The 26826-nt window shown below is 39.0% G+C and overlaps 1 protein-coding gene across 10 annotated transcripts in view; it reads right to left on the bottom strand.

Annotated features, from left to right (window-relative positions):
• Nucleotides 1-5311: 5311 nt before the first annotated feature.
• RAB27A (RAB27A, member RAS oncogene family) overlaps nt 5312-26826 on the bottom strand; it is a 34342-nt gene continuing 12827 nt past the window's right edge. The window contains exons 1-10 of one of the 10 annotated variants that reach the window (XM_035899430.1): nt 26155-26373; nt 21800-21886; nt 18650-18786; nt 17552-17789; nt 15368-15404; nt 13216-13388; nt 11459-11544; nt 10586-10689; nt 9727-9850; nt 5312-7039 (exon numbers count right to left, since the gene is read on the bottom strand). In XM_035899430.1, coding sequence (XP_035755323.1) covers nt 6841-7039; nt 9727-9850; nt 10586-10689; nt 11459-11544; nt 13216-13368 — 666 coding nt within the window. In that variant the 5' untranslated portion in view covers nt 13369-13388; nt 15368-15404; nt 17552-17789; ... (1 more) ...; nt 21800-21886; nt 26155-26373 and the 3' untranslated portion in view covers nt 5312-6840. Of the gene's footprint in view, nt 7040-9726; nt 9851-10585; nt 10690-11458; nt 11545-13215; nt 13389-15367; nt 15405-15879; nt 15940-17551; nt 17790-18649; nt 18787-21799; nt 21887-26154; nt 26374-26398; nt 26661-26826 lie in introns of those variants that run through there. The other 9 variants (XM_035899431.1, XM_035899434.1, XM_035899435.1 and 6 more) reach the window with 9 other exon arrangements.

Raw genomic sequence — 26826 nt, 5'->3', positions numbered from 1 at the left:
AGGCACCTGGCTGGAAACAAGCAAGTGCTCCCGCTGGCCTTCCGTCCGAGCCACCCCGACAGGAGTTACGGGGGGTGACGGAGCCACAGCCAGCCGTAGCGCGGGCAGCGACAGCCCCGAACTGCGTCCTCAGCAGGCACAGGTGGAACCCGCCAGATCATTTCACATGGTATCACTATGGAGCCGGCAGCATACTGGGTGTTAGAAAACCCGCTCTGCCGATGGGTATCGGTGAGGCGGCAGGAGAGCCGGCAGCCAGCCCAGCCCCAGGGCTCCCAACAGCTCATGTGGCACCACAACGTGAAACACACCACTGCCATCTCTCTTCACAAGCTACTCGCTGGAGAACAGCGCTTCCAGTTGTATTAGGGGCCACGGAAGCCTCTCCTCACACCCACAACAAACAGCCTTGCAACACAAGAAAAGTAATGCTCCTCTGTTGCCCGCTACAGGCACCTGAGCAACCTACCCTGTGCAGAAACCAGCAGTCCAAAATAAAGCGATGCTCGTGACAGTTCTGTAAAATGGATCACATAAAGCCTACCTGAAAAACAAAGAGCTCCTTTTCCCGGGAGTGGCTGAAAAGACCAGACACGGCCACTGTTCCTAATGCGGTCTCTGCCAGACTTGAATGGGAAATAGGAAAGACAGCTCCTGTTGGACATAAACCCCTTTACAGCATGACATAGAACTGACCCTTCACCTCACCAAAATGAGCACACTCCAGACCACATTCCCTCCCAAAGAAAGCAATTCTGGAAGAATGTGTCATTTTTTAATTTGGGGATTTTGATTTGGTTTCAACTCTTGAGTAGTAGAGTATCGTAAGCTTTTCAAATTGGTCTTAATTTCTTTGGCAGGCTTTAATCATCTTGAAATACAAGGAGGACCATGAGTCTTATTATATGTCTTAGCAAGATCTCTTAATAAAACAGATCAGTCATATATAAAATGTGGAAGAGATTATTGCTCCAAAAATGAGAAACTGGGCCACAAGGCCACCACATGAACAAAGCTGAGACTATAGTCTGTGTGGAAGTTCTCATTGCTGTGCTTTCTTTGAAGCTGTAAGCTCCATTTACTGGCTGATTGGAGCCATAATTTCTAAATCATTACACAAACAGGTTACTGAGGGGAAAAGGATGAGAAGAATATCTACAAAAGCAGTAATTTTCCAAAACCCACAAACACGCTACATTCACTCACTGGATATATGCATCAGCCACATGCATGCTAACTGCAATCCATTCTGTCAAGAGCGTGGTCCGTCCTTTGATTTCACCAGTGAATGCTGTTGAAAGCTGAGAGATACTCGTGCTCATGAAAGTACTAAAAAAAACCCCAAAAGCCAACCCATACACAAAAATGAAGTTGGGATGAACTATTAGATAATAATGCATCTTCAAAAGTAAACTGACTTTTTTCTTCCCCAGATGACTCTCTACTTCCCTGAAACATATATTTGTTATCCGAGAGTGGAAATTAAATACAAATTAAAAGATTTTGTGACCAGCTTGTGTTTGAGCCCCTCTGGCTTCTCGTTTTAAATGCTAAATTTTGTTCTAAGTGTGAAAAATGAATGAAGCTGAAATGGCTCAGTATTAACATAAGGATAGAGACAGTAACCCAAGGAGAGGAAAAGGAATCAGACATAGATTTTTAAATCTACAGTTGATTTACTCTAGAATTAAGGCAAATCACTTTCTGCTCCATTTCCATATTGGAAAGATCAAAGTCTTCTACAGGGCAATTAATTTTCAAAGCAAAATTTGAAGTACTGTCTAAAACCAACGGCTTTGCACGCATTACTCTAAGGAAGCTATTACTCCTTCTGTTCCCCCTGCTACAGTTACCTGTTTGTTGTGAAAGGACCTAAATGCTAGGCCCTGTACCTTCCTAAATTGCTTGGAATTGGAGAGGGTATTCTCTCTGTTCTTCAGTCTTAGGATATCATCCCAGTTGAGAGTCTGAAGTCTTCCTCACCATGTAAGGCTTTCCTGCCACAATTCCTACTTCTCCATTTGCAGTGGAGTTGGACTAGATGACCTCTAGGGGTCCCTCCCAACCCCAAACATTCTATGATTCTATGATTTAAAAGAAATTAACTATCTGAGTATTTGGTGAAAATCCACGTGTTGAACTGCATGTGCCTTTTTAGCACAGTTTTTGCTTTCTGGTTTCTAGAATAACAAAAAAGGCAGTCAGCTTGGGGCTATACTAAGAAAGATGGAAGGAAAAAAAATAGCACAGTAGAGTCACTAACCTTATCAGTACAGAACTTGTCTCCAATCTTTTTGAAAACCAGACCTCAGCCACATCCTATTGCAGGAGACACGGGCTAGAGCATATGACTGGTGACTAGTACTCACCCCCAGCCTTAAGGAACAACAGCCCCGAACTGACTCAGAGACAGAGAGCAAGATAGGACTGTACAGGATATTAGTTAGTCTCATGCTGCACGCCAGAGGGAAGGCTCTGTGGCTGTGACAGAAGATGGCAACCCAGCTGATAAGAAGAAATAGTAGAGACACATACACAAAGCAATTTTATGAGGGAGGCTATGAAGACACCAAGTTTACAGCTAGAGGCAAAACCAAATAGTAAACAAGTCTGCTTGGGTCTAGGGCTGCTGTGCTTTGGCACATGCAATTGCAATCCTTTTTTTCCAGTTTGATTACTTTGAGTTTCCTGCCCATGTGATTTTTTTTTTTCCCCCCATGGGCTGTATTTATTTCACTGAAGACAGCTTTTTCCTGGCAGAATACTGTATTGTGAAGTCTTTGGTGGCTTCTAAAATTTAAACACTGTGGATTACAGACTGTCACCAACACCTCCAGCAGTCAGATGGGATGTGAGAGCACAGTGATACTACAAGCATTTACAATTGGGTTTCTCCCTGCCTCCTTTTGCCATATCAAGGCACTGACCACCTCTTCAAGTACAAACCATTATGTTGTGGATTGGAAGTGCTTATTCCTGATCTAAAGATTGAAGGTTGCTGAAGCCAGAATCCAGATTAATTACCAAAAAAAGAATATGTACTTCTACTCCATTAACAGTTATTCATAGACAGAATTAGGTATCCAGCTGAAAAACAGCCTCACTGGAAGAAGAGGTTTTGCAGAAAACTGAGTGGCTCATTTGTTTGATTTTTGACACAAATAACCACAGCAAGAATTGTTTCACCAAACATCTCAACTCAGTACCTTAAACTCATATTTCTGACTGCTTCGATGGTGACAGTTTTTTCCCTAACGTCTAATCAGAATTTTCTATACACCAACTTTACTCTGTTGCCTCTTTCCTATCCCTGTGCCATCTGAGAAGGGTCTGGTCTTCCATATACCCTCCCATTAGATAGTTCAAGACAGCAGAAAGGTCTCTCTTAGCTTTCTCTTCTTAAAGCTAAGCAAACTAAGTTCTCTCTTCTCCCACCCCTCGTGGTCCAGCCCTTGATCTTGGTGGCATCTGCTGGACTCACTCCAGCGTGTCAATGTCTGTCTTCTACTGGGGTGTCCAAAACAGGACACAAAACTCCAGATGTGGTCATACAATTACTGAACATAAGGGAACACTTGCTTCCTCAACCTGCTGGCTTCGTTTTACTAATGCAGCCCCAGATGCAGTTGGCCTTCTTTGCCACAAGGGCACACTTCTGGCTCCTGGTCAACCTGCTGTTGAACAGAATGCCCATCCCCTTTTCTGCAAAATGTTTTTTTCAGCCAGTACTACTGCATGGGGTTATTCCAACCCCAGTGGAATACCCAGTCACACTTGCCCTTGTTAAGCTTAATGAGACTGAGTTCAGCTCATTTCTCTTGCCTGTCAGGGAACCTCTGAATAGCAGCTGTGCCCTCCAGCATATCATAACCTACCTGGTAATCTACACTGCTCTTGATGGAAGCAGCTATTCTGAAAAATCAGGCTCCTTACCTTTGTAGAAGCAGTAGATTTTACAAAATGTATTGCTTGCTTCCCTTTGCTCTAAACATGCTACATGCTCACATTAGCAGCTTTCTGAATGTCTTATGAATACAGAAGCATTGCCTCTCTTTTCTTCTATGGGTTTGAGCTCCTTCTGGCATCACCCAGGATGCATCAGGCCCCCATCCGGCTGGTTTGGTGAGTGCCAGAGGGTAACATCAAGTACCACCTAGGCCACAGAAGAGAACTTAGATGCATTTGAACAAAAAACACGTAGGGACTGTGCAGAAGGACACAGACTGATACTGAACTGAGACAACATGAAATGTTACAATTCAGTTCAATAAATGCTGGTGAGGTTCAGATCAGGAACATTTAACTATTTTATATTAATAAGAAATCCTAGGACAAAGCATCATAATGGAAATCCTTTCCAAAACTTTGTTACATTACCGATCAACATTTTCATCTGACACTGGATGGAAGCAACTTTTCTTGAAATAACAGTTTCTCATCACATGAGAATTCTTTGTTTGTTTTTTTAAAACCAGTGCTAGACTAGTAAGAATAGTGTAACTCACTGTCAAGAAACATTTACCATGATTTCTTATGAGAGCTAAAAAGGGAACAAAAGTTTTGTCACAGAATAACTCAAACAGATAAATCTTACAGCACATTTCAAAGGCTGACAACAAAGCAATTTTATGTAGACTCTCTTTATACAGTAAATAGTTACATATAAGCATGACAAAAATATGAGTTTCATTATTTAATATTTAATATCCAATCTAAACACAAGTATTCAAAAGGAAATATTTTTACACCATTTCAGTAGTCACTTAGCTTAGTAGTTGGTTGCAATAATCCTTACTGTTTTCAGGAACTGGATGGAGCTATAAGCACAAAAACTCCTGTTAAAGTTAATGCATGACAAAGTTCCACTGCAACCCTCTGAAAAGCAAAAAGTTACATTAAAAGAAATTCAGACACTGAAGTACTTTAAAATGTATTGTGTCCTACAGTCAAGTTGGAGAACTCTACTGGTCAGAAACATGATGGTAACTTCAGAAGGCACTCCAAGTTAAACTACAGTAACTCCGGTCCATGAGTATTTTGGAATCTTGGTATTGTATAGTAGAAAAAAACCTTATATGTATTCAATATAAATTGCTTTAATGTCTGTCCTAGCCCCAGAGCAGTGAAATTATATTGCACTTTTAAAATATTCTGTGTAGGCTGTTATAAAAAAATCTAATATTTACATGTTGGGTTTATTAAAGAATAATGCATTACTTTGTAAAATATTTTAAGAACCAGGTTTTAACACATTCTTGCATTATTAATATAACCAGAGGCTACACCAAATATGTTTGTTTGGGGGGGGGGGTTTATTAGCTCCTATTCTAGAAGCATTTTTGGTCCTTCAAAAATTTGTTATGCTGCAATTCATGTTCACAACTGGTATCAATGTTTGCCTGAAATTGCAGTAGTTAGAATATTTAAATAAATAAATACATCATTTCTAAAGAAGTAATAGCTTTGGAACTTTTTAAACAAACTGCTGTGGAAAGTCTGTAAAAAGACACAATTTGGCATGTTATGACTTTAATTGGCAATACTTCAGAGTTGTACAACCTCTGCCAGGGTAGAAAACAGTTTGGTAGGCATATCTTATAAATCAGTCTGGAAAAAAGACCCAAAAAATACTGATTGTTCCTTAGGTTGTACGAATAAATAAAAATGATCATTTTTGTGATCCATAGGGGGGAAAAAAGAGAAAAGCAACTCTATTCTTTTTTAAATACAACCTGAAGGAAATTAACAAGCCATAAATGAATATATGATAACCAAGATGTACAATACACAAAGTTTGGCAGGATAAAATGCGCATTATAAATTTATAGAAATACTGATCTAGACAGAGCTGGTATTTTTAGCTGCATCTCACCAGAAGGCAATCATCGTTCATTTTTCGATCCAAATTTGAAGAAACATTCCAAATCTGTGTTTGGTAAAACAAATTCAGTGCAAAGCACTAGCTCTGATGAAATTTTGCTGACATCTAGGTTGCCCTACATTCCTGTTAAAACATGAGTTGTAACATAAATGAAACATAACAACAGATGCACAGTTATGCCATTTACATATAAATATATGTATATGCATGTCCTAGAAATTAAAATTATATCAGGAGGTCCCATAGGCTGTGTTGGATATATTTTATATAGTACAGTTGTAGTTTACATGTTCAATTTCATGACATACCGGAAGTGCTCTATATATGCACCCCTTGTGCTTCTCTGTAGTTTTTTTATTCTGTATAGAATAGCTTGCTTTCGGTTTTCATCACTGAAAAAGTATGATTTGAGAGAGCAACGAAAAGCTACTTGCAGGTTTTTGTGGAAAACACAGGATTTGCTCTTTAAAATTGTTATTGATCGATGAAATGATTAAATGTTGCTGTTCAAAACCAAGAACCATGTTGGTAAACTTGCTGTTAAGAGAGACTAAGAGCTGTCGCAATATCTAATCTAAATGCCTAGTCTGTGTAGTTAATGGAGCCTTCAAAGGGCAACTGAAAATCCTTCAATTCAGAAGCCTACCCTTTCTCATTGCCCATACAGAGAGATGTTTCTAAATTTGGTAATGAAAATACCTCTCCTTTCCTTCCCCCCAAAGCAGAGAATTAGAGTAACATACAGTGCTACTCCAGATTAAACCTCTGTCCTACCACTAATAAACTGTGTACCTTGCAAGCAAAGGTTAATGTTGTTTGAGAGGAAAAAGCCAAAAATTAGATCAAGAATGAATATAGCTCATTAAATAACTACACAATGTGATTTGTCCATAAGTTAAACAGTTAAGCTGCAACTGTACTATATTTTAGCATACACATTAAACTTCATTGTAACTGAGTTAACAGGCACATTTGCCTTTTTCTTGCTCTTCATTCAGTTGTTCTGTAGAGCTGTGCCCATTGGAGCGCACCACTCCTTCAGGGATCCAGGATTTATCCACACACCGTTCCATGCGCTTCATAATGAGGTCAAGAAGAGTTTCAATGGCTTTGCTGACATTATTCCCATTAGCTGCACTGGTTTCAAAATACGGTATTCTGCAGAAGACAAAACCCACAAGCTTACAACACACAGTTTATGTTCATAGAAGCAAAACCAATACATGACTACTGCCACATATTTAGAAATCGCACAAATGCTATTACAGCTACTCCATAGCAGAAACACACTAAGTGGTCAGTGGTCTGAAATGCAAAAGAAATTAATGAAATGGCTGACTCCATAGGTAGGGCCAAAGGATAAGCTTTAATTTACACCATGGAGTCCACAATGTACAGAGGTCAGTATGAGTTCCCAAAGTTATGCTCCCAAGGTCTTTTTTTTTTTCAGTTCTGTTCCCCACAAGACATGCAATTACTTTATATGGCCTTGTGTGCATGAGTGTTCTCCTTACTGATTTCTGTCTACATCAGCTAGGGTGCCATTGCAAGAGAGGGAATGCTAGTGTGGACATTCCCCTGCAGGCAAGGCAGTAAAGACTCCTAATGTGGTGCTCTTACCACTACAAAAGGTGACTGTTTCTTCTGTTGACACCTCAACTATATACTCTCCTACATACAAAAAAAAAAAAAAAAAAAATCCCACTGCTCAGACCACCTATGTCTTTGTTAAAAAAGGTTTCTGGGCACCTTCATATTGAAAATACATCGCTAGTGTCATTACTGTTGTGGGTCAGGATGTTTCAATGGTGAGCCCTACAGACTTTTTGGCCTTCTGTGCTCAGTGCTCCCCACAGGGTGGTGCTGGAGTGGCTACATTAGTGTTACTCCCCAGTAATGACTGAAACAATCTCTTCATAATTTTAAGTATTTCTTACTTAACTTGCAAGATTCCATGAGTGGTCAAAAATATTATATTACTGTCTCAGTGTGTAGGTCTCCTGCAACTGTTTTCAAAATACATCACTTACAAGGCCTTTCCACAGAAAGAGGATATTCGCTACCTCACACTTTTGTTACCAGAAGACTGTTTGCTGCAGCAGGGTTTATCTTGCTTCCCCTCAGAAGCATTTGAGAAAGTAAGTGACTCCTAGCAGCTATCCTGTCTCACTTCTACAGGGCAGAGAACTCTGTAACTGCCTACAGATTGGACGTGATCTACCACTTTGACTTTTAGCTCCCTATTCCTAAATTAAGTTGGCATTTTCAGCCACAAAGAAAACATTTAATAAATTATTTCAAGAAGGTGAAGTCTCATGCAAAGAGATCTCTTTCAAATCTTTAAGAAACAGCTACATGCCATCTGCTGCTGTTTAACAGTTTTTGCTCCTTCACAAGCAGCTGGTTAAAGTACCAAATGCACTTGCTGTTTTCTGTGTGACATGGAATTCAACCAAGTATTTTCACAGGAGAAGGAGAAAGTAAGAAGGTAATATTGCACTAATCCTCTAATAGGCATTTTGCTTCTGATTTGCCTCCAATGACTCTTCAAGGCGAAGGAAAGGTAATTTGTGACTATGTGATAGGAAACACAACAGGACTAGACCTGCAGAACAAGGCAGTTAGCACCGAGGAGTTGGTGTTCACACTACGCATGTTTTGTGGGCTTTACTTGGGACCAGCTCTAATCTAGTCCTTCAGACTGAATGCAGATTACTGGTTGGAGCACATCAGCTAGTTTCATTTTCAACTGAGAAGAAATCCATTTCACATGCTAAAAAGCTGCTCCACTGTGTGAATCAAACTACAATAAATGGATCAGAAGATATTCTTCAAAAGTGCACTTCTGACCCACAATGAAATGCAAATGTAATCCAGAGATGAGACCCATGGAAGAGTTAAGGGAGTATAAGAGTACTGTGGATTAATTAGTATCTGATAGGAACAAAGATTTCACATGGTTCCTTTAGGGACGCATGACCTTTGTCTGTAAGGAAGGGGACAGGCAAGGCTGCCCTGTCTTTTCTGCTGGTCTGACTTAGTTTTCAGACTCCCTGGGAGGCTCAGAGTGCAGATGCCTGCAAGAAAATAGTGCTGACCTCTTTGAGGCTAAGTCACTAAGAATTCACCTAAGCTACAGTCCTAAAAAAATTGGTTGAGCAGTTGAGGGAAGATTGAATGGGGAGGGAGCAGAGAACAGAGGAACCACGGCCTGGACCAGAACTGCTCTTCTGTGGGAACCCAGCACTCTGCTGATTGTCCAAACACCAGTGAATGGGTTCCAAGGCTCTCAAAAGCAACTGAGGCCTCATGTTTCCATGGCCATGCCAGAGACAATGGCTACACTACAACAAATTTTTGTAGAATAACTCAGCTTGTAAATTAGGCTATCATTGCTTGGTATTATTTTTGTTTTCCCTAAAATCTGATGTGACACTCATCACCTCATCAAATGCTCTTTTGGATCTCACTTTGTAAGAGACCTGGGTTTTCTGTGCCCTGTAGAAAGCCTCAGCACAGGCAAGAGCAAAGAATTAGACCCCCATCATTCACCTGCCTCTCCAGCTAAATTCTATCTATTTTCCAGAATGTTTGTGAAAATACTTTGTTTACTGCCAAGGGAAGAAGATGATTAACCAATCTCCAGTGCAAGATTATTGCAATACTATGTCTGAATTTTTAGGCAATGCAGAGAACATTAGTCTCTGACAGAAAAAAAAGATATCATACTGGCCAGTTAAGCACTCTGAAATCCTCACAATAAACTTTCAGTATACAGAAAAGGCATTACAGAAAACATTTTATTCTGCTTTAAATACAGCAATAACTGGAAGGAAGTTACTTACCCATATTTTTCTGCAAGTTCCTTAGCCTCTTCTTCTTTCACCATTCTTTGGTCTTCCAGATCACTCTTGTTGCCACATAATACAATGTCAGGGTTTTCACAATATGCATGCATTTGTAGCTGACCTAACAGCAACAACATAAATAGGGGTCACAACTTACCGTCCACATAAAGCTCACTAAGAACACTACTACATTTTAGGGGACACAAAATCCTTCAGGAAAACTACTCTTTGAAAGACAGAAAAGGGGTATGTTTTGTATTATCTCATGGGACTTCTGCTATTGCACTGAGAGCCAGAGAACAGGTGGACATTCACTACCATGCACCCAGTGAAAAAGCTAGGGAACAAGCCAGGGGAGCAGAAGCCTGACAAAGCACTGTGTATTTACAGCTTAAGGAGTGATGCTCACCAAGCATCTTCAGTGAGCTGCCAGGAAAGGATATACTTCCCTCTCCTGATGGTTGATGCAGTTTGGGAACTCCTCCACCTAGATACACCAAACTAGTAGCGTCTGCCTTCCATTAAGTTTTGCCGAGAAAGCTTCAGGTGAGTCAAAAGAGAGTTTTGCAAAGGCTTTCCACCCACTTAAATTACTGAATATCACCAGAGTTGGGGATATGATGTTCTCTCAGCTTGCTTTCACATAGTTCAGTAGGCAAAGCTGAATTTCAGGTAAGCCTTAAAAGCCCCACTAGCAGCTATTACAGTTATGAACACATTTACTTTCTTTTACTGAGAAGGCTATAAAACTCAGTATTTTCAGTTCTATTTCTCAGTGAGACTCCGTATTTACAAACATATCCCTCTCGCCACCCTTGCAAAGAAAGAAAAAAGAAAGAATGAAGAAATGCCATACTTATCCAATTCCTGACATTCAGAAAGCTCTGCTCATTTGTCAGATCAAAGAGTAGAAGAAACCCCATGGCATCTCTGAAGAAAGCCGTTGTCAAGCTACGAAACCTAGACCAGCAAAGTGAAATTAGTTGGATCATCCAACAAGTTACTTTGAAAACATAATTGCGTGCATTCATAACACTGAGGTAACTTAAGACTGAATTAAGTGGAATGAAATATTCATCATAATTGTTTTGCTGATGTAGGGACTGGATAACAAGAATTGCTAACATTACTGTGGCCTAATCAAGGCCTAAGCAATTCAAGGAGACATTTCACTCGAGCGCAAGAGCTTTAGACAGTGTCTTCTACTATAAAGCATGACTTGATCAAGATTCAGAAATTAAAATAAGAATGAAATTCAAACTTTGAACAGAAATTTGTCCCCTGTACACATGAGTTCTTGATTTTAAGACTACCAACCACTAGGATGCTAGTCTTTTGATAGACAAATAGAAAAGAATCCTTTGATGTGATTTCACCTGTCTGGCTTTCCCAAGACCTCAACATATTTACAGAAATTTAAGGAAAACTGAAAAAAAGAACTCTAAAAACATCTATACGCATTGACCATGAAAAAAATAAACTGAAAGTTTCCAAAAGACAAAAAACAATTATGGTTTTAATTTTCTACAGTTGTAAATTACAGTTGTAATTTAATGGGTATTCATAGGAAATTTTCCATCACTGTTAAAATTAAAGTAAGCACACTTTCCCATCTTGAGTTATACAATGAAAATGTAATGATCAATAAAGAGAATTCAGGTACTCGGTTCCATTTGCATCTAGCTTGATGACAACTGCCTTACTTGCTAGGTGAGGGGATGGAACATACCTTTCCTGTCCTGCAGTATCCCAGAGCTGAAGATGTATCCTCTGTCCTCTGCCACCAACACCATCTGGCCCGTTGGGTCTATACACCTGTAAAAGGTAAATTTGCAAGACTGAGTGTTAGCAGTCCAGCCTCTACAGATGTCAGTTATTTTGTGTTCTAAAGTCATTAACTGCAACAAAACTAGCATTATTGATGCAAAGATCCCAATGACAACTCAATCCCTCTGCTTTGTAAGACAGAAGTAATGCATTTTAATTTTGCATCCAATTGAATATTTAAAAATAAGGGTAAAAGTGAAACTGGAAAACTAGTATCCAATAGACTAGGGACTCTGAAAGATATTTAACGTGGTCATTAAATTTTATTAGGCAAGTTTAATTTTAGTATTTTTACTTTCCAATTTTTGTTATTATCATGTATTGTGTTCAAATTGAAATGTAATTATAAGAAAGCAACAATTGGATCATGCAATCTGGCAATAAATTTGTACCACTAAGAGAACCTCATTAGCTATCAGAATATACTCATAAAGACATCTCTTCTTAGCTGCCAAAAGATTGCTGAAGAAGAGCTGAGGGTAGATCTTATATCACAGCTTAAAAAGCACAAATTGGATAATAATAATGAAAGCTGGAGTTTACTCAGCATGAAAATATAAATAAGGACATCTGTTACCTTTGGAAGGATCAGATAAAAATAGATTCATTTCTTGTTTAAAACCCTTCATGTTAGGTCTCCTTCTTTACCTTCAACTGTCATTGTAGCTAAGATTACCAAAGTTACAAGCATTATCTTTAGAGACACATAAACTTGCTGAATTTGTGGATTCAGGTTGTGAAACCTAAATCTTCGCCTGAGTTACCAAACGTGCTGATCAAGTAAACCCACCATGTTTATTACCCCACAGAAGGAATGCTAACTTATTCAAGAGACCAGCTTTGCATTTCACCAAGATATTTACTCCTTCCACTACTGTGGTGTGTGTCATCTGTCAAAAGCCAGACTGTACAATGCCCGTTACACCATCCAGATTTCTGGACACTTGGGAAATCATCAGACTACACTGAAAGGCATTTAATACTTTTACATAAGAATGAAAAAAACTTATGTCAACTAGCATCCAATTGGTTATCATAACGCAGTGCTCAGCTTCGTGTCAAAAGTATGTTTGCCTAGTTTAATAACAATTCAGGGGTTATAAAAAAACCCGCCACCTTATTTTTCACAGTTTTCTGGTAGTGGCAATTGCTTAGGAAGCCAGATCAGCTCCATGTATTGTGCTATCCCATTTAAGTCACTTTTTAAAACTTTTTTTTTAAAAAAAAAAAAATAAAAAAAAAAATCAACATTTCAGTCTTTGTTCACTAGCCATTTTAGTTCACAAACAGCAAAAACATTTTTACTACAGCCCAATCCTTCCTTGTGAAAGGAGTTCAACAATAAAAGTGCTACTCCAGGTACTATGTGCATAACTCACAGAGTAGATACACTCAACAACACTTGCTGAGCGATAAAGAGTTGTTGCTTAGAATCAGCTCTTCTTTAACTTTGGGGGAAAGGGGGGGACAACACATAACAACAACAAAAATAACCAGGTAAAATGCGATCGTTTCCTTCGTCACAAGAGTAAGTACACAGTAACTATTGATTGCATGCCTACACGTAAGGATTGGCAGGTTAGATTTATAAAAACCAGTTTCTAGCCACCACCAAGACAGATACCATTTTAAAGTAGCACACGGTTTGTGAAAACTTACCACTCTCTTTTCCCGAAAGTCAATGCCCACTGTTGTGATAAATTTGGAATTAAATTTGCCATCCGTATATTGGTAAAGAAGGCTGGTCTTTCCTACTCCAGAATCACCGAGTGCTAGAAATTTTATGAGGTAATCATAGTCCCCATCAGACATAGTGAGAATTTAGGAGACACCTGAAAAAGCAAAGCAAAAAGGATTAGTTAGTAAACAAATAACTAATTGTTAGTTGCCAAGGCTTCTTTTAACAAATGTTTAAAATACAAATCATTGTTTGAACTACAAAGCATCCAGCAGTGGGACCAGTTCTGTAGTCTTTTACACTGGTTTAACCTTAAACACTCAATTATGCCAATTGTCAATATCAAATTCAGCTGTGACTGAAAAAAATGCATAGTTAATTTTATCACATTCCTCTTATTACAAAGAGAAGGCAACACAATTTTAACTTCATGAGGGAAGACTGAAAACTTAAGGTCAAAGCATTCAAGATATCTGGAATATGAACTGCAGAACTGCTTTTAATCTGCATGGAAGCTGGCAAAAGCTACTTAAACGTACCAGCAGTGCAATTCTGACCTCACATTCGCTGTGACATTATTAACATATGCAAAATTTTTTTCTTCCAGATTGTCCACTGTATTTAAATAAAAATTCTAGTAATTTTCTATTAATAGCTATTGTTCAGTCTTGAAAAAGTTTTTTCATACCAGGAAGAAAAATAACCAACCAACATCTTTTTGTTGTTGTTTTTGTTTTGGGGGGTCTGTGGTTGTTTCATTTAGAGGACCAATTTTCAAAGTTTTTGAAGTTTTTATCACTATGATAGTTAATCATTTAAACTAAATCTTGATTCTGAATTGCCATTAAACACCACACACATTTCTCCATGGCCCATATGCATTTAAGAAATTTCTATCCTTTATGTGCCTTTGAAAAAATAACCATATCAGATAGATATAGTCTGATCAAAGTGCAGCAATAGCTAGAATGTATAACAAAAATCACTAACAATTTTCATAAACACTAGAAAGAATGATGTAAGTGCACTGTACTTTGCTGTTGAGTAGATACTGAGCCTCTCTTCCCCCAAAACAAACAGTAGAGAGCTGCCTTATGTTGTTTTCAAAGAAATGAACATGAAAAGATAAGCCTAAAATAACCATTCTAAAAGCAACACAAAACTGGCATTAAACAGCCTCTTATGGCGTGGAAATAAATACCAAAATACAAAAAAAAAAAAAAAAAAAAAAAAAAAAAGATAGATGATGAAATAGAATACAAAAATACAAAAAAAAAGTCTGCTGGTTCAATTGTAAATAAGTATCTTCAGAACTATTTGTAGCTTGAACTAGATAAAATTATTCATTTGAAATCAAACACTGCAGTAGTTTGCATCAATGGCAAAACACCAATTCATTTCTCCAATTGCAAATCACAGCTTGAGGCTTGGAACAAACTCTGTATCTCAAGTATGTGGGTATCAATCACCACCATTAAGCTAAAATTATTTTTAAAGCTTCAACTTTATGTTAGTACCACTCTTGGTTACAAGACAGAACTATGATTAGTTGACTTAGCTATGACTGGACTTACCACAATGAAACACAGACAACAGTCAGATTTACAGCCAGATACTCTCCAACTGAAGAGTCAGTGGAAAGCATCTGACACTTTTTTGCCATTTCCAGTTCGGAAGTCTCCCTTTCCCCAGCCAAAGCATATTTTACATTATGCCCTCAGTGACAGTAAAACCTTGCAGGAAAAGGGGGTTTAGGTGACAAAGTTCATACTCACTACCACACGACAGCCAGCTAATTCACTTTCCACTGTTTTGTTTTAATACAAAGTTTTTCAATAAAGATTAAAACAAAAAACCCCGCTGTAATAGTTATCAGTGAGCTTTTTACATAAATACACCACAACTGCCAGCCTGCATCCACCACGCAGGTCTGAAGGAGCAGTATATTCAAGTGAGCAAGTGGAAGAGCCAGCCACACGCTGACAAAAGAACGTTTTTAGAAGAAATTAAAAGCCCTGATCCATTAGACACAGTCAAACATACCAGCAAAAGGGGTTTTGAGGTTTTTGTTTCATTTTTTAAATCTTCCCACCTGTTGGGGAAGGAAAAAAAAAGTAAAATCAGATTGCCTACCTTGTAGCTCTACAAAGGGTCTTTTCATTGAAATGCACTAGAAGAAAGGGAAAAATATTTTAAAAAGGAAACAAGGAGGTTTTTACTAAAGACTGGATTTGATTTAGACTTCCATCTCTTAAATGGTGTTTCTTTTGCCCTCAGATGTTGTCGAAGGGCAAAGGGCTGTTTAAGCTCCCCCTCTACTCAAGCACATGTTCTTTCAGCTTCAATACCCCTAAATTAATTGTTGCTTAAGAAGGCTTAAATGCAAATCTTAGGGCCAGGTTATTATACAAAGACAGGCTAGCTTCATGTCTTTTACTATGCTATCCCACTTGTACTTTTTGCCTTGTATTTGCCTTCTCTGGTTGGTGTTTTGTCAGCTAGCTATAGGTGTATAGAACATACTGTTAATAAAATACAAATGGTAGTGCCACGTAATCGCTGCTGATTTATGTTGCAAAAAAGCTAGTTTAACTCACGCCCCATGCAAGACCTTATGGAGGAAAAAAGGGTGCTACAGCTCTTACTTGTAAGAAACTGTTACGGTTCAGCTGCACCCTTCCACTGGACAGAGGTGGGTGAAAGCTCTGGTTAAAACAGAAAGGTCAAGGTTAGACCTTGGGGAAGTAAAACCTAAAAGTATTCCTAGTGTCACATCTGATTTGTAGAGTATCCGTTTGGACAAACACGCCACATCATTCAGACCACTTAAACCTCGACTTGTCATCTGGCTGGTGACAAATACAACTTGCAAATGACCAATAGAGGACTAGGAGCCCTTCACAGGAAGGGCATAAAAATGCCTTCTAAAGGGTTTGCTTGAGAAGGAAATTTTCTCCTTAGGCATTTGAAATGCACATACCTTTCACTGCACCCCATAATGTCCATCTATTATTCAAATTATCTCCAGGGAGTGGTTCTTGTGAAACCCTGCACAGTTAACCTATCCTTGGAGACATGCAAAGAGCTATTTTCATAGTAGTTTCAAGCCTTGTTCTCCTCCCTGTACAAATATTTAAAAAGTGATCTCCACCCTCTACTTCCGAGACCTGCAGTCCTAGGGCCCAGACACATCCAGCTCCACGCATCAGAAATAATATATTCACAGCAAAGTATATTCATAGCAAAAACTGTTGTGGAGTTTTTAAAAGGCATAGCCCTGTTACTATAATCCCATCCCATTTTTTCCTTCCAATTTTGCTTTTTTCTTAAATTAGGCTTTATAGCTTCATACCTTCCAGTCTTTCCTTCCACATTTCTATACCTTGCATATCAGGAGAATGGGAGGTAGGAAAGGAAGAATCAGAAAAAATTGATGATACAGTTAGAATTCATCAGGTCACCAAAATAAAAAATAAAATTAGTTCATTTTAGAACAATCATTCCCAAATCTTGTTTCTATGAGTAAGAACTCCTTAGCTGAAAAAAATTCACTGATAGACACAATTTTAGGCTCCATATCAAGCCCTCTAAGGTTTTTGCCTTTTGTAAACCCCTCCTTCAATCCCATTCAGCTCTGGCTTTGCACTTCGCCTAGCATGCAGACAGACAGGGGCTATGAACAAGAGCTGGGAAAACTCCACTGGCCTTTTCCACTGCTGACAGGACCCCAGTAGCCACCGCTTAAGCTGTGCCTGTACAGTTGCCACCCTGAAGCCTCCACGTACACACACATGTAGATCGTGGCTTGCCAAGAAGGGCTCTTGGCCTTTGCTCTGCAAAACAAGTGCTGCTTTTGTGTAGTGGATTTTCTAGTCCAAGGCACTTTCACATTAACAGGCATCAACATTAATGGGCTTGTATTTTTGCCTCCAGGACACAAATATCACAACCCTATCGTGTGATAAAACATTCAAGACTATGGCAGTGTTGTTCCTGAATAAATTAATGAAATCGGCTTGGCATGCAGGATTTCCCCTGTGTAGTATGGGGACAGGGAATATGCTTTCTGAAAAAACTGGCCTTGCACAAAACATGCAACTCCTGTGCTGCTACAGAGCCAATGGAGGGGAGAAGGAAGCAGGAAGAAGACGCAAAGAGATGAATAAATAAAAACACAGGCCAAAAAAAAAAAAAGCATTAAGCTGCAAATAAAAATGTATACACACACATACAGAGCGTAAAATTCAGGAAATCTGAACATGCTCTTAATCAGACAGTCCTCAAGCACATCAATTTGAAGTAAAGTATACCACTTACCCCAAGCTCTGCTAAAGGAATAGTTAGGGCGCACTGGAGATAGTACTTCCAGTAGGAGTAGTTTTCTAGCACCACCTCTTCAGCACACAGCCAAGAGGCTTACGTGTCACCTGTTTGCATTCATGTTGATGGGTGCTCAGAGATAAAGAGGTGTGCCTCAGTTCTCCATGTCTAAGGAGGGTGCTGCCTGCCAGCACGGCTGGGAAGCAATTACACAGTTCGCATGTCCCATTTATTCCTAGAGGCAAACAGCGTTTCAGAAGATTTGTGCATGACCTACCTAGGAGCAGATGTAAAGTACCTGCCAAATCACCCACACACCTTAATACAATTACATTGTTCCTAACAAGTGTTTTCATACAAAAATCTGTTATTGATGGAGTATATGGATCACAGCTGTTCAGTTCCATTCATAGCTTTACATCTTTCTCTCTCAGGTGCACAGAGGATACAGCAATCCTTAATGCAAACTGCTGTTTTATTACTTTCTTGTACAGACTCGAGGACACCATGCAGCCCCATGCATACCATGGTGAAAGCCATCTTTACCAAAGAAAAAAAAAACAGTCTTTGGCAAAGACTGGAACATAAGGTTTACGTCTGAGATGACTTCAGACCACACCTGCAACACCACCCCATTTTGCAGAGAAGCAATACATATTTAACAGAGGAAGCCTTCTGGGGGTGGAGGGGTCCTCCCCGTACTACACCACCTAGCCAGCCCTCCAAAGAGGGAAAAAGCCACTATTCTATATGAAACTACTCAAACAAAACCATTTTACTCTTCCCCCTCATACCAAGTGAAATGACTGTACAAAAACTCAGACATCACCCCAATATCCCAGATCTGCAGCGCAGCCAGTCATAAAGCCAGTGACTGACATGGTAGGATATACCACACAACTATAAAGAGACAAACTAATTCTAATTTGCCAAAACACAGATATTAGACCAATAATTAATTCATATTTTAAGATACCGCAGGATTTCATCACTTTATCCTTTTGGGGATGGACAGCAGATGCTCAAAAGTTACAGGTAACTTCTAACAGTGTCCACCTTCTGCCAAGTGTCACTCAGCTTTCAGGTAGCTCTTACAGGTGAAGACAGATGAGTTGTGTCTTGGCCTTGCCTTCTTTGCTCGGGAGAACCAGACCCCACTGGAACAGTAGGACATTCACCAGGCTGTGTCCTAGAGGTAGGAGCCAAACTGCAGTGAAGTCTGCATATTCCCCCTGCAACAGAGATCCAGCCCTCAATGGACAGAGGGAGCGCAGCAAAGGGTTACATCCCTTGGCACCTACCGCAGTGTGCAACAGGCAAAAAAGTCAGAGTCTGCTTAAGACTGTTCCACTGTATTCATATATAATCGAACCGTATTTGCAAACATACCATGAAAAAGTCAATGCTATTTAGACTTCAAAAATGCTTTGCAAATTAAGGTTTCCCCAAATATGGCTTTATTCTTAAAAAGCAGTAGAGGCTGCATGCTTATGATTGAAGAGTTGACATGGGCATTGGGGGAAGAGGAGTCCAAATCCCACACAGACTCAAAAGGAAAATACTGCAGGTCTCTCGATGGACAACATGTAAATATAAGTACATGGTAATCATGCATTTGTACAGGTTTCATCATTCTGCAAGTGCAAGTAAATTCATATTAAAAAAGCTTCTCACCTGGGCACTACACAGACTTACACAACTTCAATAGCTGTTTTATATGTCACACAATGAGAAAGTGATCTGGACCTTGAAGGAATCCATTCGCTAATCCTGTTGTTCCAGCCCTCCCATCGCACTACAGCAAAGCAATAACCACATTCTTGCCTAGCGTGGGTGATGCATAGCAAACGGCCTCACCCTGCTCTAAGGCTTCAGTAGCACCTTAATGCTTGCAAAACTGGTCACCATCAGACACTTGCCAGCTCTGCCGAAACAAGGGACAGAGAGCCAAACAATGTTCCTACTTAGTCAACGCTTTATTAGAAGTGCCTTTGGCTAAAAGCTGCCAGAAGTATACAAATGTAATATAAACAAATGATGACAATTTTTTTATAAACTCAAGTAACTGCTATGCTGCACAAAGAGAGTTAATAAATAAGCACTTCACTGAAATATTCTGAACTGCACTGGTTTTTTTCTTAGGAAAAAGTTTTAATTTTGGCCAAAATGCCACTTTTTGAGACTTCTGGGAATTTTCTGTAGCATACATAACAAGAAAAATACCCCTTCATCTCACAAATGAGAAGAAGAGATTCAGTTGCTCTGAACATTTATCTTTTGCTTACTCTCAATTGCTTTACTTGACATGTCAGTTACGACCTTTTTAGCTTCAACTATAGAAGAATTTCAAGGAATTACAGGATCAGTGTCTAAGGACTGTCTCTTTCTTAGAAGAATCTAAGTCATTTTAAGGGTGCTAAGGATACGTATAGAAGTCTGCAAAAATACATGCAAACAAATGGGCTGTGAGGCTTTAGCTTCTAAATGCTGATGTCACTTCTGGCTCAGCTGAAGATGCTCTAGGACACTTTGTCAGCTGTCAGCATTGCTAGAACTGCAGAATTTGGCAGAGCAAGAAGAACTGACAGGCACACAAAGCACTCTGAGAATGAGTTATGAGGGAGACACCAGGCATAAAATCACGATCCTACCCAGAAAAGGGACACCAAAGGGTAAGTGAAGCAACAGATCTGCAGATGTGGTGAGAACCTTGCACAACAGGCCGTGCAAGGAAACAGCAGATTCTGGATGTTGTTTCCAGACAGCCAGGGGAAACTGGGAATGGAGAAGCCAGGAAAGGAAACAACAGTTAGTTTTGCAACTACATCTGCATTTCAGCATAACCAAACCAACGAAAAGGAGACTGAATTTCAAAGAATGGTTCAGTTACGTAAAAGAATGAAAGGCAGCATGGAACTGGAAAAAAATGGAAAATAAAACCAGGAATGTTGCAGGTGATACTCCAACATCACCCCTACAGAAGAATCTCTCTGCAGTTTCAACTTCTCTGCAAAAAGCACAGCACCATCTCTTTTCCCTCATCAGTATCTAACATTTTCATGCTTCATGGTAAGAAAATACTGCACCTAAATAAAGACTTGCAATGGTATCTGATGAAAAGAGTTAACTCCCTGAGAGGACCTGTCCCCCCTCCTGGGAATGAGAGCTTTTGCCTCCCAAGTTACCTCTTCAAACTCTCATCAGAATTTACTTTCAAGTTGTAGCAGTAAAGCAAACATCTGTACCATGTTAATAAACTCCAGAGTAGACTGGGAAAAATAAGCAAAGAATATTTTTTTTTTTAAACCAGCTCCATACTACTTACTCCCTCCTCAACCATTCAACTGTTCCTCTAATAAATACATTAAGCCACGATGCCTTACAAGTTAACGTGCCATGCTTTTTCACTAACTTATAAACAGGAAATTCAGAGCAATGCCCAGCATCCTTCCTTGATGTGACAATTCTGACCGCTTCGGGGACCCAGCTCATAGTTTACCCACAGCCCAACCTTAACATTTGTAACACATCACTACACTGTACCTGCTTTGGACAGTACCAAGGAATTACAAATGACAGTCTTATACAGATTTACACAGTTTCCAGCTCTTTCAGTCAACACAGGAGCCACTGGAATTTCACCCACAAAGCTGGTCATATTCACAGAAGGAGGGAAATACCTAGAAGTTTGCCCACCCACACATTCAGCAACTCCAGAAGGGCAAAGACAAAGAGTATGCTTCTATTTCTGTCCTCAGAAATAGCCACTGAAAGATAAAGGAGAATATAACAAGAATTACACAGGATCATAAGAATTGAGTATTTCTTTAAGGGGTGGTTGGGTTTTCCTGGAGATAACAAAAATCTCCAGTAGACAGCTAGAATAAGCAGGCACGCGAAAAAGCAGAATAAAAGGCAAAAGAAAAGATAAAAATTCTAAAGACTGAAAAAGGAAGTAATTTCATATGTGCAGCTAGAATATGAATGAAGCAACATCTCAGGGAAAATATGTGCATATGCACACACTACAGAAAACATTACATTTTATGCTTTGCCTATGTGGACGATTCTGCAGGATGCAATACACATCAGTCAAGTCAGGTTCTTTGTTTAAGCCTGTTAAAGCACATACTGTTAACAGCCAGAGGAAAATATTTACAGCTTCTTTAGAAATATATACGTATTTTTCTCCTCCGAGGCAGAAAGTTCTCAGCTACCTTCCACCTTGTTTTGTAGGACACATACCTGGGATACAGATAGTGCTTCTCCAAAAGGTCACACCACCAAGCTCATGAAAGATACAAGATACATGCTGCATAAGAAGGAAATAATCTGGCAAAAATAAATTATCATGAGTAGGTCAATTAAAAGTCCATGGAGAAGGTCAAGCAACAGACAACCTTAAGATACTTCCTAGTCACTGTTAGATAAAAGTGAAATTCACAGAGATACAAATGGGACTATAAAATAAAACTGCATCATTCATCTAATATGATGTGGGCAAGCCTACACAGGGGTGAGGCAAGAAAGACTTTCAGTGCAGAACTTAATCCACCTTTTCATCCTTTGGACTGAGAAATATCTGCTTCTCTTGTTTTTCATAGGAGGTAAATTCTGTTCCTCACTAACTCTGGTTTTTGACTGGAAGATGCAATAAAAATTACTCTCTTTTGCAGCTGCTACCATTCTTTAGCATTATTGCTTTTCTATAATAATGTGATCTGTCCTTATTTTTGGTGGAAGTTACTTGATTTAGTTCAACAATAAATAACAGGGGGACATAGTATATAGCACCTCCTACACTTTGTTCAGCTATTTATTCCTTGGGAAGTTAAAAGTTTTCTCATTACTTAGATGACATTGAAATATCCAAAGATTTTTAAGTCGATCAGAATTGAGTTTATCTACACCTGAGAAATGCAGGTAACCAGCTAACCACAAAGCATCGTAGCCTTTTGGAGCAGGACTGATGTGTCAGATCACACTTCCAGCCACCACTGAAAACATTCCTCTTCCTCAGAAATCTTACTGGCTATCAAAGTTATTGACTGAACAACCAATTAATATCCATTTCTAATGAGCTGGAAAATCTCTACTATCTATGAATATCAGGCATGACATTAGGAATAGTAAGTTATTTGTGGAGGGTTACTTAAATGGATCTAGCAAAAAAGGGCACAATATTTGCTTCAATTCGTATCCTAGCATGGCTTCTCTTCTAGAGTCTCAAGGAAGGGATAATTCAAAAGAAGCACCTATTAAGTGGGCACAACACAAAGCTTCCATTCAAAAAGCCTACTGTTTTTCAACCTGAGTTGCCAACACTATTTATCTTGCTACTCTGATCAGAATTCCGTATTACGGCATGAATGATAGTTAAATCTTGATATACAGCAAAGACTGCTCAGATAAATGGCACAGCAAACTAGAATTTCTTACACTAATTCTTGTCATGGAAGTATGCATGAGCCCTGCAAGGAAACCAAAAAGAATCACAAGTCTAATGCCACAGTTTACCCATACTATTTATTTTAGCTATTCCCAGACTGAGGGAGGGTCCCCAGATGGCTGTAGAGTAACACCCCTAGCTGAAACCTGGCAGCTGTTGCCAGCTTTTCATTCTGTAGATGCCTTCCTGCAGAATTCTTTCTTAACATTTCATGCAGCTACACAGTGTCCTCAAGTTTCATTTTAGCTGATCTACAATAACAGGCAGTTTCCTGCCTCTCCCTCCAGAAGTCTTCAATTAAAATTATTATTCAGCCTGTTTCTGCTATAGCTAAGAAATGGCTTAGCAGCAGCAAGCCTTCAGAACAACCACCTCTATAACCCAAGTTCCAGAAAAAAATATACAAAGTTATTCTAAGAAAATAAATTGCCAGTCAGACTGCTCTAACTGATCCAAGCCGTGCAAGTTCCTTGTAGAAAACTGCATCAAGAAATCATGTATGTGTATATGAAAATCTCACACAAACTGAAAAACCAACTTCATATCACGATTTGCAATTTTTTTACATTCTACATCATGACTGAGAAAGGCATCAAACCACTGAAATGAAAAATGGGGTATAAAGGGTAGGCAGATATGAAAGAATCTATTCAGCTACACACTTGTGTGCACAAGTCACAAGAAACTGGGAGTATGCAATGGTACTGTCCAATAAGACTTTCTATTTGAAAAGACTAATTAAAGGAGGTGCTGCTGTTTCATCTTCTATTAAAAGACTTACTTTGGCTTGCAGTGTTTGGTTTGATTTTAAACCAGTACATATGATTTCATATTGAAGGAAATAAAAATCCAGTAATGAGATTCCAGGAAAAGCAAATTAAGTATGTGAAAGAAGAAAATCTCAGTTAGCACTAATCAGTACAGCTGCAGTGCCTATAGTGGAGCTATGCTAACATACATCAACCCACTCATTCCCAGACAATTCTCATCTCACCAAGATCCCCACTCTGCTTCCATTGATACCAACAGTTGCACCATAATGCACCAAAACTGAATTTTTATAAAGACACTTTATCCCTACGACACAGCGTTTAAACAAAATTCAGAAGCAGGAGCTGTATTATTTCCTAGTTATGAAGCCAAACATTTTTGACCAAAGAAAAGTTACTCTTAAATTTTTCTCCTTAAAAAGTTATTTCTATTTCCCTTTGACTAGAGCTTACTTCCCTCATTCCACTAGGATATGTTCCAGGTCTTTTTCCATTAACTGCTTTTAAGATTTTTTGAGTTCATTCTTTAAGTTTTATATAGTTTCAGAATTTCTATTGATTGTCTTTTTTTCATTTTTTGTAAATAGAAAACCCCATACAATTCCTCTGTGACGCCATTTTTAGTGACATGTTCAAAGAATTCCAGCTGAATTAGATTCGTAGTTTGTCTTTACTAAGCTTAATTACTAAGGGCATTTTGTTTAAGATAGTGTTGCAAATGACAGACATGCTGGAAAAGAACAAATGTACCAAAACCCACTGGGAGTATGGTGAGAAAAAGGGGGGCAGCACCACATGCTGGAATATTGGTTTGATCTACACAACAAAATCCCAACATTATCAAAATTTAATCCTCAAGTAACTTAGGCTATTAGAAATCACTACCCTAAAATGTGCTAGAAATTGTTTCTGTACTACACATCCAAAATGCACATGTAATGCAGTAATTGAAAAGCATTATACAACAGTAAATTACAATGAAGCAACTATGACAACCAATCCATCCAGCACAGCACAGAAAAAAAAAAAACCACTAAGTCAAGCATCAATGTTTACGAAAATCCTTCCAGTTATTTTATATAAGCTTTTTCATATACTGAGGATGTCTACAAGGAAACAGCAACAATGTTTTTTTATTTAACTACATTTATGAATTTGTCACTTCTTTCTCATAAACAAAGTCAAGGGGTGGTGATCAGGACTAGAAAAATCATCTTAAGATACTGTTTGCTAGACATCAATTAAAACCCTGGGAAAGCCTTGTGACCTTCCCACAAAAGCAGAAGAGAATACTGTTTCTCTGAACAACAACTTGGCTACTTACAGTCTACAAAACCTGGAGGTTTGGTCCATGATTAGAAAAACACTGGTAAACACATGGGCTAGAAAGGATGCCCGATTATAAATTCATGCTTGGGGTGGCAAGGAATGACCTGGTCAGATGGGCACACACTTTTTGAGTTTCTTCCAGAGAAGATACAAAACACAGTAATAACATCCCACCCACACATTGCTTTCACCGTAATTCATTTTAAGACTGAAACCATTACTATATGATTGAATACGGAATGTGAACTAGATGAGCTCTCATGGTTCCTTGCAATCCAATTTCTTTTGCTAATTAAAAATAACAGACTGTGCAACAGACCATTTTTATCCCTTTTCTCATCAATACATTTAATATACATGAGAACAAGCATGTTGGTGCGCAACCCAGTTAAAAAACCCCACCATTCTAAAGGACTGTTTTATTAAGTATAATTTATCTTTATACGTTAATGAGAATGCAGGAATAAATAGAGGGGGGAAAGCTCAAGCAGTACAACATTTAGAAATACTGAGTTGCTTTGTTCTGTACTATGAAACATTATTTGCTCAGTACACTTTACTATCAAAGCGCTAATTCCACCTTCTAACTGCAGAACAAGTTTGACAACACAGAAGGAAATGCAGGCTGATGACTTGGGACCAGAAAGGGCATCATATGGTTACTGGATCCAGACACTGGTCACTGCAGTCATATATTTTAACCTTATCGATAAACTTACCCAGGTTTGTCTTTAAATCTGACTGATTTCTTTGCAAAAAGCAATGACCAAAGACATACCAAAGAGCTGCAGTTTTGTAATTTAAACCCAAAGCTGATGTTTTACATAAGCCAGTATACTTCCCAGGTTTTAAGTTTACTTTTCCATCTAGAACATGAGGATGCAGCAATGCTGAACTGTCTCTCAAAACCAATATATTTCACGAAGTTTGAGGAAAGTACAGCAACACTGTTTCAAAGCTCTTAATGGAGGAATAGTTGGCACACAACTGCCAGCTCACGGAAAACAATGTAACAAATCTTACAAAAATAAATTTTAAAAGTGTTTACATACCTATGCTCAACAGCTGCAAAGGGATCTGTAGTTTTCCAAGGGTGCTTCAGCAACGAGTCTCCTGGCACAGTTCAGATCTCCTGAATACCATAATCATGCAGAAAGAGCAGTTTCTCATCTGCAGGTAGTATCAGCAGAGAAAGAAAATAAAACCAAAATAGCGTAGTTCAGAATAATGGCTCTAAAATTCTCACTAACATGCAAAGCTGCCAGCCCCACACAACCACCCTACCCTCCTAATTACATTCAGCTGCTTGTCATGTGGTCTTGCTGACCGATCAAGTGATCTTTTTTCCTCCTTTTAAAACTAAGCAATGTAGTTAACTAGATCTCCCTAAACCAGGTAACAAACACCGAGCCTTTGCTTAAACTATGGACCCTCCCCCTTCTTGTCACAGGGAGAGGAAGTTGCAGTATGTTTCATTACCAAAAAACAGAATAAAATACAGCAAACACAGTAGTCCACTATAATTAAACACAGCGAGCACCAAATGCTTGCAAAACCTAAAGGAGAGTTTCATTTTTGAGCCTGGTTTTACTTTATGCCTTTACAGACAGCAGAAAAAAAGCTACCAGTAACAAAAAAGACACCTGAGTGAGACACCATGCAAGAAGGAGTTGAAAGGATTTGGGTGGGCAGTGGCAGCAGTACCTGGGGCTTCGTAGGCACCC

The sequence above is a fragment of the Egretta garzetta genome, unplaced genomic scaffold, assembly GCF_000687185.1.
Source record: "Egretta garzetta isolate BGI_Z169 unplaced genomic scaffold, ASM68718v1 scaffold287, whole genome shotgun sequence".
In the NCBI taxonomy this organism is placed as follows: Eukaryota; Metazoa; Chordata; class Aves; order Pelecaniformes; family Ardeidae; genus Egretta; species Egretta garzetta.
This window is presented reverse-complemented; position numbering and strand designations above follow the sequence as displayed.